Raw genomic sequence first — 13,649 nt, forward strand, 5'->3', positions numbered from 1 at the left:
CTGGACTGGCAGGATGCAGCGGGTAAACAACAACAACAACAACATACATGTTTGCTCCTGCATGTCTTTGAATCTATAATAATAATAATCGTCTGCCCGTGCGTCCTCAGTGGCTCCGCCTCCTCGGCGATGGCGGTGGTCGTGGTCGGCGGGCTCCTGGTGACGGTGGTCGTGGCGCTGGTGGTCTTCGTGCTGCTGCGGCGCCGACGCATCGGGAGGAAGAGGACGCTGCGCCGCCTGCTGCAGGAGAGAGAGGTGCGGCCTCGTCTCCATCACGATGACCACACGACCATAACGACCGTAACGACCGTAACGACCACACGACCATAACGACCGTAACGACCGTAACGACCACACGACCATAACGACCGTAACGACCGTAACGACCACACGACCATAACGACCGTAACGACCATAACGACCGTAACGACCACAACGACCGTAACGACCACAACGACCACAACGACCACAACGACCACAACGACCGTAACGACCACATCGACCGTAACGACTACACGACCATAACGACCGTAACGACCACAACGACCGTAACGACCACAACGACCGTAACGACCACAACGACCATAACGACCACAACGACCATAACGACCACACGACCATAACGACCGTAACGACCACAACGACCGCACGACCATAACGACCGTAACGACCACAACGACCGTAACGACCACAACGACCGTAACGACCACAACGACCATAACGACCACAACGACCATAACGACCACACGACCATAACGACCGTAACGACCACAACGACCGCACGACCATAACGACCGTAACGACCACACCGACCGTAACGACCACACGACCATAACGACCGTAACGACCACAACGACCGTAACGACCACAACGACCGTAACGACCACAACGACCATAACGACCGTAACGACCACAACGACCGTAACGACCACAACGACCGTAACGACCACAACGACCGTAACGACCACAACGACCATAACGACCACACGACCATAACGACCGTAACGACCACAACGACCGTAACGACCATAACGACCGTAACGACCGTAACGACCGTAACGACCACAACGACCGTAACGACCACACGACCATAACGACCGTAATGACCGTAACGACCGTAACGACCATAACGACCGTAACGACCACAACGACCGTAACGACCACACCGACCGTAACGACCATAACGACCGTAACGACCACAACGACCGTAACGACCACAACGACCATAACGACCACACGACCATAACGACCGTAACGACCACAACGACCGCACGACCATAACAACCGTAACGACCACACCAACCGTAACGACCACACGACCATAACGACCGTAACGACCACAACGACCATAACGACCGTAACGACCACAACGACCGTAACGACCACAACGACCGTAACGACCACAACGACCATAACGACCACACGACCATAACGACCGTAACGACCACAACGACCACACGACCATAACGACCATAACGACCGTAACGACCACAACGACCGTAACGACCACACGACCATAACGACCGTAATGACCGTAACGACCGTAACGACCATAACGACCGTAACGACCACAACGACCGTAACGACCACAACGACCGTAACGACCACACCGACCGTAACGACCATAACGACCATAACGACCGTAACGACCACACCGACCGTAACGACCACACCGACCGTAACGACCATAACGACCGTAACGACCACACCGACCGTAACGACCACACGACCATAATGACCGTAACGACCACACGACCATAACGACCATAACGACCATAACGACCATAACGACCGTAACGACCGTAACGACCATAACGACCACACGACCGTAACGACCGTAACGACCGTAACGACCATAACGACCACATGACCATAACGACCGTAACGACCGTAACGACCGTAACGACTGTAACGACCGTAACGACCGTAACGACTACACGACCGTAACGACCACACGACCACATCGACCGTAACGACCATAACGACCACACAACCGTAACGACCGTAACTCTTTGATCTTTAATCGCGCTGCAGCTGGTGGAGCCGCTGACTCCGAGCGGCGAGGCTCCGAACCAGGCGCTGCTGAGGATCCTGAAGGAGACGGAGCTGAAGAAGATCCGGGTTCTCGGCTCCGGGGCCTTCGGGACCGTCTTCAAGGTGAGAACCACGTTGGCCCGGACCGAAACGTTTCAACAACCACTGGAGGTCGTTCACTGATGTCAAAAGCACTCGTGGTCCCCAGAGGCTGCAGCGCCACCATCAGGTCAACAAACACCTGCAGGAGACAGGAGGGTTTTCTTGGATTTGGAGGTCAGAGGTCACGTTGTGTCTGACTGCTCATCTGGAACCCCCTGCAGTCGTTCATTTTGCTGTTATTATTATTTCATCCTATTAGTTGTTCATTCGGTTATTGAAGATCATGAATGTGGTTTTAGGGTCTGTGGATCCCTGAAGGAGAGAGCGTGAGGATCCCAGTCGCCATCAAAGTCCTCCGAGAGGCCACGTCCCCGAAAGCCAACAAAGAAATCCTGGACGTAAGACTCCTCTTCTTTATTATGTTGACTCCTCCTCCTCCTCCTCCTCCTCCAGAGCCAGGTTATTACTGATTTACATAATAGTAATCACTCATATTATTCATATTCATATGACATAATGCTCTCAAATTCTTAGCTTTGGGCTGTAAATTAAACTGGTGTGATCTTAATATGATACAATGTGGCTACATGATGATATGATACAATGTGGCTACATGATGATATGATACAATGTGGCTACATGATGATATTGCGTAATAACAGGAGGCGTACGTGATGGCGAGCGTGGACCACCCTCACGTGTGCCGCCTGTTGGGGATCTGCCTGACGTCGTCGGTCCAGCTGGTGACTCAGCTGATGCCGTACGGCTGTTTGCTGGACTACATCCGGCACCACAGGGACCACGTCGGCGCCCAGTGGCTGCTGAACTGGTGCGTCCAGATCGCCAAGGTGAGTCCGGATACCTCAGCGGGTCCTCTACAGACCGGCAGCTCCTGAGCCCCTTTGTGTAGCAGACCTCGGCCCGAGGCGGCGGCTCCCCTAAAGCCTGCTGAGGCCCATTAGACTGGACTGAGGGAGGCGGCTTATCTCTGCAGCGCGGCTTTGTTTTAGAGCGCTGGGAAAATCCCAAACCTCAAGGTCATGAGCTCAGAGAACTGCAGCTCCAGGACCTCACCACTGAGGGACCGGCCTTCAACTGTTCTCTTCAACAGGGTCCAGTTCTGATGGGGGTAACCCCAGCAGGGTTCACCTGGACCCCAAACCACATGGCTCCATTGTGTCTCCGGTCCAGCAGGGGGCGTGTCCCTAATTTAAATCATTTGTCTTCAAAGGAATACAAAGACACAATTATGTTGCATCATCGCTGAGTAATGTGGGAATGTGTGTGCATGGAAAGCCAAGCGCACACACAGCACACACACAGTCTGCAGACACAACATGTGCAACGTCCTCACAAGAATGCAGCGTCTTGATATTTATTAAACAACCTCATACTTCATCTTCAATAAAGAGAAAGGTGTGTTTCTATATGATGTGTAATGTGTGTGTGTCTGTGTGTGTGTTTGTGTGTGTCTGTGTGTCTCTGTGTCTGTGTCTGTGTGTGTGTGTGTGTGTGTCTCTGTGTGTGTGTGTGTGTGTGTGTGTGTGTGTGTGTGTGTGTGTGTGTGTGTGTGTGTCTGTGTGTGTGTGTCTCTGTGTCTGTGTCTGTGTGTGTGTGTGTGTGTGTCTCTGTGTGTGTGTGTGTGTGTGTGTCTCTGTGTCTGTGTGTGTGTGTGTGTGTGTGTGTGTGTCTGTGTGTGTGTCTGTGTGTGTTTGTGTGTGTGTGTCTCTGTGTCTGTGTCTGTGTGTGTGTCTGTGTGTGTCTCTGTGTTTGTGTGTGTGGTGTCTGTGTGTGTGTGTGTGTGTCTGTGTGTGTCTCTGTGTCTGTGTCTGTGTGTGTGTCTGTGTGTGTGTGTGTGTCTGTGTGTGTGTCTGTGTGTGTGTGTCTCTGTGTGTGTGGTGTGTGTGTGTGTGTGTGTGTCTCTGTGTGTGGTGTGTGTGTGTGTGTGTGTGTGTCTCTGTGTCTGTGTGTGTGGTGTGTGTGTGTGTGTGTGTGTGTGTCTCTGTGTCTGTGTCTGTGTGTGTCTGTGTGTGTGGTGTGTGTGTGGTGTGTGTGTGTGTGTCTCTGTGTCTGTGTGTGTGTCTGTGTGTGTCTCTGTGTCTGTGTGTGTGGTGTGTGTGTGTGTGTGTGTGTGTCTGTGTGTGTGGTGTGTGTGTGGTGTGTGTGTGTGTGTCTCTGTGTCTGTGTGTGTGTCTGTGTGTGTCTCTGTGTCTGTGTGTGTGGTGTGTGTGTGTGTGTGTGTGTCTGTGTGTGTGTAGGGCATGAACTACCTGGAGCAGCACCACCTGGTGCATCGAGACCTGGCAGCGAGAAACGTTCTGGTCAAAACTCCGAACCACGTGAAGATCACCGACTTCGGCCTCGCTAAGCTGCTGGAGGCCGACGAGGAGGAGTACCACGCTGAGGGGGGGAAGGTGGTTACCATGGTTACCACGGAGATGGACCAGAAAACACTGGTTTTATATCACCAGGAGTTATGACTACACTGGTTTTATGTGACCAGGAGTTATGACTACACTGGTTTTATGTGACCAGGAGTTATGACTACACTGGTTTTATGTGACCAGGAGTTATGACTACACTGGTTTTATATCACCAGGAGTTATGACTACACTGGTTTTATATCACCAGGAGTTATGACTACACTGGTTTTATATCACCAGGAGTTATGACTACACTGGTTTTATGTGACCAGGAGTTATGACTACACTGGTTTTATATCACCAGGAGTTATGACTACACTGGTTTTATGTGACCAGGAGTTATGGCTACACTGGTTTTATATCACCAGGAGTTATGACTACACTGGTTTTATGTGACCAGGAGTTATGACTACACTGGTTTTATATGACCAGGAGTTATGGCTACACTGGTTTTATATCACCAGGAGTTATGACTACACTGGTTTTATATGACCAGGAGTTATGACTACACTGGTTTTATGTGACCAGGAGTTATGACTACACTGGTTTTATATGACCAGGAGTTATGACTACACTGGTTTTATATGACCAGGAGTTATGACTACACTGGTTTTATATCACCAGGAGTTATGGCTACACTGGTTTTATATCACCAGGAGTTATGGCTACACTGGTTTTATATCACCAGGAGTTATGGCTACACTGGTTTTATATCACCAGGAGTTATGGCTACACTGGTTTTATATCACCAGGAGTTATGGCTACACTGGTTTTATATCACCAGGAGTTATGGCTACACTGGTTTTATATCACCAGGAGTTATGGCTACACTGGTTTTATATCACCAGGAGTTATGGCTACACTGGTTTTATATCACCAGGAGTTATGGCTACACTGGTTTTATATCACCAGGAGTTATGGCTACACTGGTTTTATGTGACCAGGAGGCGTGGCCTCATGCTGGTGTCTCTGCAGGTTCCCATCAAGTGGATGGCGTTGGAGTCCATCCTCCAGTGGACCTACACCCACCAGAGTGACGTCTGGAGCTTCGGTGAGTCCATCGTCAGACCTCCACCTGCTCTCTGAGATGCTGGAAGTATGATATTAATATTCTCCTGCACAGAAACCCAGAAGACCATTTTGAGACGTTTCTTTGTCTCAGCAACACTCACCAGTTCTGATATCGAGATAACTCTTTTTTATAATGCTGAATATATAAATACGTCAGCAAAGTAAACAGGCCGTGACCACGCCCCCTCCGGGGACAGGAAGTCCTCCGGTCAGCGTCCACACGTCGACCTTCAAGGTCCTTCTGGGCACAGCCGTGTTGAACCAGCCAGTCCCTCTGACCAGTCTCTGGTCTGCAGGTGTGACGCTGTGGGAGCTCATGACCTTCGGCTCCAAGCCGTACGACGGCATCCCGGCCTGCCAGATGGCCTCGGTGCTGGAGAGAGGAGACCGGCTGCCCCAGCCCCCCATCTGCACCATCGAGGTCTACATGATCATGGTGAAATGTAAGAGCCGACGCAGACTACTTTAGAGACTGTAGTCCTACTTTATAGACCGTAGTTCTACTTTAGAGACTGTAGTTCTACTTTATAGACTGTAGTACTACTTTAGAGACTGTAGAGACTGTAGTCCCACTTTAAAGACTGTAGTCCTACTTTATAGATTGTAGTCCTACTCTATAGACTGTAGTTCTACTTTAAAGACTGTAGTTCCACTTTATAGACTGTAGTCCTACTTTAGAGACTGTAGTTCCACTTTAAAGACTGTAGTCCTACTTTAAAGACTGTAGTCCTACTTTAGAGACTGTAGTCCCACTTTATAGACTGTAGTAAGACTGTAGTCCTACTTTATAGACTGTAGTTCCACTTTATAGACTGTAGTCCTACTTTAAAGACTGTAGTTCCACTTTAAACACTAGTCCCACTTTAAAGACTGTAGTCCCACTTTATAGACTGTAGTTCCACTTTATAGACTGTAGTCCTACTTTAAAGACTGTAGTTCCACTTTAAACACTAGTCCCACTTTAAAGACTGTAGTCCCACTTTATAGACTGTAGTTCCACTTTATAGACTGTAGTCCTACTTTAAAGACTGTAGTTCCACTTTAAACACTAGTCCCACTTTAAAGACTGTAGTTCCACTTTAAAGACTGTAGTCCTACTTTAAAGACTGTAGTTCCACTTTAAAGACTGTAGTCCTACTTTAAAGACTGTTGTCCCACTTTAAAGACTGTAGTCCTACTTTAGAGACTGTAGTCCCACTTTATAGACTGTAGTCCTACTTTATAGACTGTAGTTCCACTTTATAGACTGTAGTCCCACTTTATAGACTGTAGTTCCACTTTAAACACTAGTCCCACTTTAGAGACTGTAGTCCTACTTTATAGACTGTAGTTCCACTTTATAGACTGTAGTCCCACTTTATAGACTGTAGTTCCACTTTATAGACTGTAGTCCCACTTTATAGACTGTAGTCCCACTTTATAGACTGTAGTTCCACTTTAAAGAATAAAGGTTTTCTAAAATCTCTGTCTCTCTCTCTCTCTTTCTTTTTCTCTCTCTCTCTCTTTCTCTTTCTTTTTCTCTCTCTCTCTCTCTCTCTCTCTCTATCTGTCTCTCTCTCTCTCTTTCTTTTTCTCTCTCTCTCTCTCTCTCTCTCTCTCTAGGTTGGATGATCGACGCCTCCAGTCGTCCGAAGTTCAGAGAGCTGATAGTGGAGTTCTCAAAAATGGCCAGAGATCCATCCAGATACCTGGTCCTACAGGTACACTGAGTGTGTGTGTGTGTGTGTGTATCAGGAATATTAATAGCTAATAATAACATGTTTGCGTCACTAAGTGAATCACTGAGAGTGAGTTACGCCGAGTTGGATCCAAATACAAGGATCAGCTCAGACTAGGACGAACACCATTAAAGAAACGCTTGTTTTGCATCACGTGGTTGGTTCTGGTACCAAGATGTTCTGGTACCAAGGTGTTCTGGTACCACGGTGTTCTAGTACCAAGATGTTCTGGTACCACAGTGTTCTGGTACCACGGTGTTCTGGTACCACAGTGTTCTAGTACCAAGATGTTCTGGTACCACGGTGTTCTAGTACCAAGATGTTCTGGTACCACGGTGTTCTAGTACCAAGGTGTTCTGGTACCACGGTATTCTGGTACCACGGTGTTCTGGTACCAAGATGTTCTGGTACCAAGGTGTTCTGGTACCACGGTGTTCTAGTACCAAGATGTTCTGGTACCACAGTGTTCTGGTACCACGGTGTTCTGGTACCACAGTGTTCTAGTACCAAGATGTTCTGGTACCACGGTGTTCTAGTACCAAGATGTTCTGGTACCACGGTGTTCTAGTACCAAGGTGTTCTGGTACCACGGTATTCTGGTACCACGGTGTTCTGGTACCAAGATGTTCTGGTACCAAGGTGTTCTGGTACCAAGGTGTTCTGGTACCACGGTGTTCTAGTACCAAGGTGTTCTGGTACCAAGATGTTCTGGTATACCACAGTGTTCTGGTACCACAGTGTTCTAGTACCAAGATGTTTTGGTACCACGGTGTTCTGGTACCAAGATGTTTTGGTACCACGGTGTTCTGGTACCAAGATGTTTTGGTACCACGGTGTTCTAGTACCAAGGTGTTCTGGTACCAAGATGTTCTGGTATACCACAGTGTTCTGGTACCACAGTGTTCTAGTACCAAGATGTTTTGGTACCACGGTGTTCTAGTACCAAGATGTTTTGGTACCACGGTGTTCTGGTACCAAGATCTTCTGGTACCACAGTGTTCTAGTACCAAGGTGTTCTGGTACCACGGTGTTCTGGTACCAAGGTGTTCTGGTACCACAGTGTTCTAGTACCACGGTGTTCTGGTACCACAGTGTTCTAGTACCAAGATGTTCTGGTACCAAGGTGTTCTGGTACCAAGATGTTCTGGTATACCACAGTGTTCTGGTACCACAGTGTTCTAGTACCACGGTGTTCTGGTACCACAGTGTTCTAGTACCAAGATGTTCTGGTACCACGGTGTTCTAGTACCACAGTGTTCTGGTACCACAGTGTTCTAGTACCAAGATGTTTTGGTACCACAGTGTTCTGGTACCAAGGTGTTCTGGTACCACGGTGTTCTGGTACCAAGATGTTCTGGTACCAAGATGTTCTGGTACCACAGTGTTCTGGTACCAAGGTGTTCTGGTACCACAGTGTTCTAGTACCAAGGTGTTCTGGTACCACGGTGTTCTGGTACCAAGGTGTTCTGGTACCACGGTGTTCTAGTACCAAGGTGTTCTGGTACCACGGTGTTCTGGTACCAAGATGTTCTGGTACCAAGATGTTCTGGTACCAAGATTTGCATCACCTGGTCAGAAAGGGGTCCCACCACCAGTTACCACCAGGTTCACTTTGCACCCGAACCCAATGCTAACCCCTGTGAGGGGAGGGGCCACAGGGCGACGCCCCCATGACGACGTTAGACATTAGTACTGGTGTTGTACTTCTGTTGTAGTATTGTGGTCAGTACTGGTGTACTCTGTAGTATTGTATTGGTGTACTCTGTAGTATTGTATTGGTGTACTCTGTAGTATTGTGCTCAGTACTGGTGTACTCTGTATTATTGTGGTTAGTACTGGTGTACTCTGTAGTATTGTATTGGTGTACTCTGTAGTATTGTGCTCAGTACTGGTGTACTCTGTATTATTGTGGTTAGTACTGGTGTACTCTGTAGTATTGTGGTTAGTACTGGTATAATTTGTAGTATTGTGCTCAGTACTGCTGTACTCTGTATTATTGTGGTCAGTACTGGTGTACTCTGTAGTATTGTGGTTAGTACTGGTATAATTTGTAGTATTGTGCTCAGTACTGCTGTACTCTGTATTATTGTGGTCAGTACTGGTGTACTCTGTATTATTGTGGTTAGTACTGGTGTACTCTGTAGTACTGTACTGTGTACTCTGTAGTACTTGTGTACTCTGTAGTACTGTGTACTCTGTAGTACTTGTGTACTCTGTAGTACTGTGTACTCTGTAGTACTTGTGTACTCTGTAGTACTGTGTACTCTGTAGTACTGTGTACTCTGTAGTACTTGTGTACTCTGTAGTACTGTGTACTCTGTAGTACTTGTGTACTCTGTAGTACTGTGTACTCTGTAGTACTGTACTGTGTACTCTGTAGTACTTGTGTACTCTGTAGTACTGTGTACTCTGTAGTACTTGTGTACTCTGTAGTACTGTGTACTCTGTAGTACTTGTGTACTCTGTAGTACTTGTGTACTCTGTAGTACTGTGTACTCTGTAGTACTGTGTACTCTGTAGTACTTGTGTACTCTGTAGTACTGTGTACTCTGTAGTACTGTGTACTCTGTAGTACTTGTGTACTCTGTAGTACTGTGTACTCTGTAGTACTGTGTACTCTGTAGTACTTGTGTACTCTGTAGTACTGTACTGTGTACTCTGTAGTACTTGTGTACTCTGTAGTACTGTGTACTCTGTAGTACTGTGTACTCTGTAGTACTTGTGTACTCTGTAGTACTGTGTACTCTGTAGTACTTGTGCACTCTGTAGTACTGTACTGTGTACTCTGTAGTACTTGTGCACTCTGTAGTACTGTACTGTGTACTCTGTAGTACTGTGTACTCTGTAGTACTTGTGTACTCTGTAGTACTGTGTACTCTGTAGTACTTGTGTACTCTGTAGTACTTGTGTACTCTGTAGTACTGTGTACTCTGTAGTACTTGTGTACTCTGTAGTACTTGTGTACTCTGTAGTACTGTGTACTCTGTAGTACTTGTGTACTCTGTAGTACTGTGTACTCTGTAGTACTGTGTACTCTGTAGTACTTGTGTACTCTGTAGTACTTGTGTACTCTGTAGTACTGTGTACTCTGTAGTACTTGTGTACTCTGTAGTACTGTGTACTCTGTAGTACTTGTGTACTCTGTAGTACTGTGTACTCTGTAGTACTGTGTACTCTGTAGTACTTGTGTACTCTGTAGTACTGTGTACTCTGTAGTACTTGTGTACTCTGTAGTACTGTGTACTCTGTAGTACTGTGTACTCTGTAGTACTTGTGTACTCTGTAGTACTTGTGTACTCTGTAGTACTGTGTACTCTGTAGTACTTGTGTACTCTGTAGTACTGTGTACTCTGTAGTACTGTGTACTCTGTAGTACTTGTGTACTCTGTAGTACTCACTCTCTCTCAGGGAGACCTCCCCAGTCCGACAGACAGCAGGTTCTTCTCTCGGCTGCTGAGCTCAGACGACATGGAGGACGTCGACGTCGACGAGTACCTGCTGGCTTACAAAGGACCGGGTCACCGTGACAACCGGCCCTGCATCGCCACGGTAAACAAACACCGACTCAGTGTTCCCTTTAATATTCGAGTTGCTAAAGAAGTTGTAGATTAAATAGAGTGAGAAGGTGTGGAAGTAACCACGGCTTCTTCTCGCCCAGCAGAACGTTCCTCCAGTCAGAGACAACAGCTTCAGTCTGCGTTACATCAGAGACCCGACGCACAGCGCGCCGGATGAAGAGGACTTCAGCCACGGTCTCCTCTCCTATTCATTTAGTGGTCCAGTCCACCATGAAAAGACATTAGAGAAGAGTTAATAAACACGTTTCTCTCTTCCAGAGTACATGAACCAGAGTCAGGGCGAAACCAGCCAGAGCAGCAGGCTGTCGGAGGTTTTGAATCCCTACTATGAGGACTTGAGCCTGGGCTGGGGCGCCACCTCGCTCCCCTCTGCTCCGGAGGACCTGAAGTCTCTGGGACCCGAATACCTGAACACCGCCCGAAGCTCGCTGCCCCTGGCCGCCGGCGACAGCCTGGACAACCCGGACTACCAGGCCGACTTCCTGCTGCGGGCCACGCCCTCCGCCTCCAACACCACCGCTGTCACTGGGAACGGTTTGTTCCTCCCGGCGGTGGAGAACCTGGAGAACCTGGAGAACCTGGAGTACCTGGAGTACCTGGGTCTCGGTGCTGCAACGCACGCCCCCGTCCGCTAGGGGGCAGCAGCACCCAGACAGTGGAAACCAAACGTATTTAATTTTGCTGTTTTTATCGTACAGTTCTACAGGAAATGCATCTTCTGCTCCACCGGAACACAACCTGCAGGCTGAGCGCTGCTCGACGGCACTCAGGCAGCCGTTACTGAGGAAGAGGAGAGCCGGGATTCAAACCAACTGAACTCCATTTCCTCTCAATGGCTGCATTCATTTATTCATTTGAATTGGTCCATCTGGTCCGTCTCGGAGAGACATGAAGGACATGGACCGAGTTTATAAAGACTGAAGCTCATCTCCTCTCCTCTCCTCTCCTCTCCTCTCCTCTCCTCTCCTCTCCTCTCCTCTCCTCTCCTCTCCTCTCCTCTCCTCTCCTCTCCTCTCCTCTCCTCTCCTTTCCTTTCCTCACCTCTCCTTTCCTTTCCTCACCTCTCCTTTGCTTTAACATTTGCATGAGTGTGTTGGTCAACACTAAAAACAGAACTAAAACCAGGCAGTAGTGAGTCCCAGGTGGACCATCAGGAACCAAATGACCCATTCTGAAGTACAATGTATCACTTTATGAGGTGAACTCTCCATCTTGTAAATACTCAGAAGCTCTCGTTTTAAAACCTTTGCTCCATGAAAAGTGTTGAATGGATTCCAAAAGAACACTCTTTTTGTCAGGAACTCGCTACGTTCTCATTGTCTAGTTTTAAGTTGCTGTTCTGCTCAGTTTGTGGTTCGTCGAGTACAAAGAAGAAGAAGGCTGTAAATATGAGTGTTCACACGTTGAATGAATAACTGCTTTTCAGGCTGTTGCACCACTTAAATCACTGAAAAAGATGAATGTTTGTGAAACGAGTGAAACCTCCTGTCATCATGTGACTCGTGGATCTCTGATGAGTTAGTACTGAAGTGTCCACGTTGTTGGCCCTGCTGATGCCCCGCCCCCTCCTCTCTACCTCCTTCTGTTTCATGGATTGGAGTTCCATTCATACATTGTCATATTCATGTAATGTGTTTATGTAACTCTGTAACTCTGTTCATCTGGTCACATGACATCTATTCATCTGTCCATCCGGGGAGAGGGATCCTCCTCTGTTGCTCTCCTGAAGGTTTCTTCCCTTTTTCCTGATCCGATGTGAGGTCAAAGGTCAGGGATGTCGTATGTGTACAGATTGTAAAGCCCTCTGAGGGGAGTTTGTAATTTGTGATTTTGGGCTATACAAAATAAACTGAATTGAATTGAATTATTCTGCCTTTACACCGACTCTTCATATTAACTCTCTAGTCCACACTGACTCTTCATATTAACTCTAGTCCACACTGACTCTTTATATTAACTCTCTAGTCCACACTGACTCTTCATATTAACTCTCTAGTCCACACTGACTCTTCATATTAACTCTAGTCCACACTGACTCTTCATATTAACTCTAGTCCACACTGACTCTTTATATTAACTCTAGTCCACACTGACTCTTTATATTAACTCTAGTCCACACTGACTCTTTATATTAACTCTAGTCCACACTGACTCTTTATATTAACTCTAGTCCACACTGACTCTTTATATTAACTCTAGTCCACACAGACTCTTCATATTAACTCTAGTCCACACAGACTCTTCATATTAACTCTAGTCCACACTGACTCTTCATATTAACTCTAGTCCACACTGACTCTTCATATTAACTCTAGTCCACACTGACTCTTTATATTAACTCTAGTCCACACTGACTCTTCATATTAACTCTAGTCCACACTGACTCTTTATATTAACTCTAGTCCACACTGACTCTTTATATTAACTCTCTAGTCCACACTGACTCTTCATATTAACTCTAGTCCACACTGACTCTTTATATTAACTCTAGTCCACACTGACTCTTCATATTAACTCTAGTCCACACTGACTCTTTATATTAACTCTCTAGTCCACACTGACTCTTCATATTAACTCTAGTCCACACTGACTCTTTATATTAACTCTAGTCCACACAGACTCTTCATATTAACTCTAGTCCACACAGACTCTTTATATTAACTCTAGTCCACACTGACTCTTTATATTAACTCTAGTCCACACAGACTCTTCATATTAACTCT

At 47.0% G+C, this 13,649-nt stretch overlaps 1 protein-coding gene across 2 annotated transcripts in view; it reads left to right on the forward strand.

Annotated features, from left to right (window-relative positions):
- The window catches only part of LOC117749501 (melanoma receptor tyrosine-protein kinase-like), a 42,475-nt gene extending 30,552 nt beyond the window's left edge, over positions 1–11,923 (forward strand). For both annotated transcript variants that reach the window (XM_034560087.1, XM_034560088.1), the window contains 12 exons: positions 1–22; positions 111–255; positions 2,035–2,157; positions 2,436–2,534; positions 2,799–2,984; positions 4,395–4,550; positions 5,535–5,610; positions 5,927–6,073; positions 7,233–7,330; positions 10,757–10,897; positions 11,010–11,100; positions 11,185–11,923. The exon at positions 1–22 is cut by the window's left edge and continues 11 nt beyond it. In XM_034560087.1, the coding sequence (XP_034415978.1) occupies positions 1–22; positions 111–255; positions 2,035–2,157; positions 2,436–2,534; positions 2,799–2,984; positions 4,395–4,550; positions 5,535–5,610; positions 5,927–6,073; positions 7,233–7,330; positions 10,757–10,897; positions 11,010–11,100; positions 11,185–11,561 (1,661 nt within the window). In that variant the 3' untranslated portion in view covers positions 11,562–11,923. The remainder of the gene's footprint in view (positions 23–110; positions 256–2,034; positions 2,158–2,435; positions 2,535–2,798; positions 2,985–4,394; positions 4,551–5,534; positions 5,611–5,926; positions 6,074–7,232; positions 7,331–10,756; positions 10,898–11,009; positions 11,101–11,184) is intronic.
- Positions 11,924–13,649: the final 1,726 nt, after the last annotated feature.

Source organism: Cyclopterus lumpus, chromosome 20, assembly GCF_009769545.1.
Source record: "Cyclopterus lumpus isolate fCycLum1 chromosome 20, fCycLum1.pri, whole genome shotgun sequence".
Taxonomy (NCBI): Eukaryota; Metazoa; Chordata; class Actinopteri; order Perciformes; family Cyclopteridae; genus Cyclopterus; species Cyclopterus lumpus.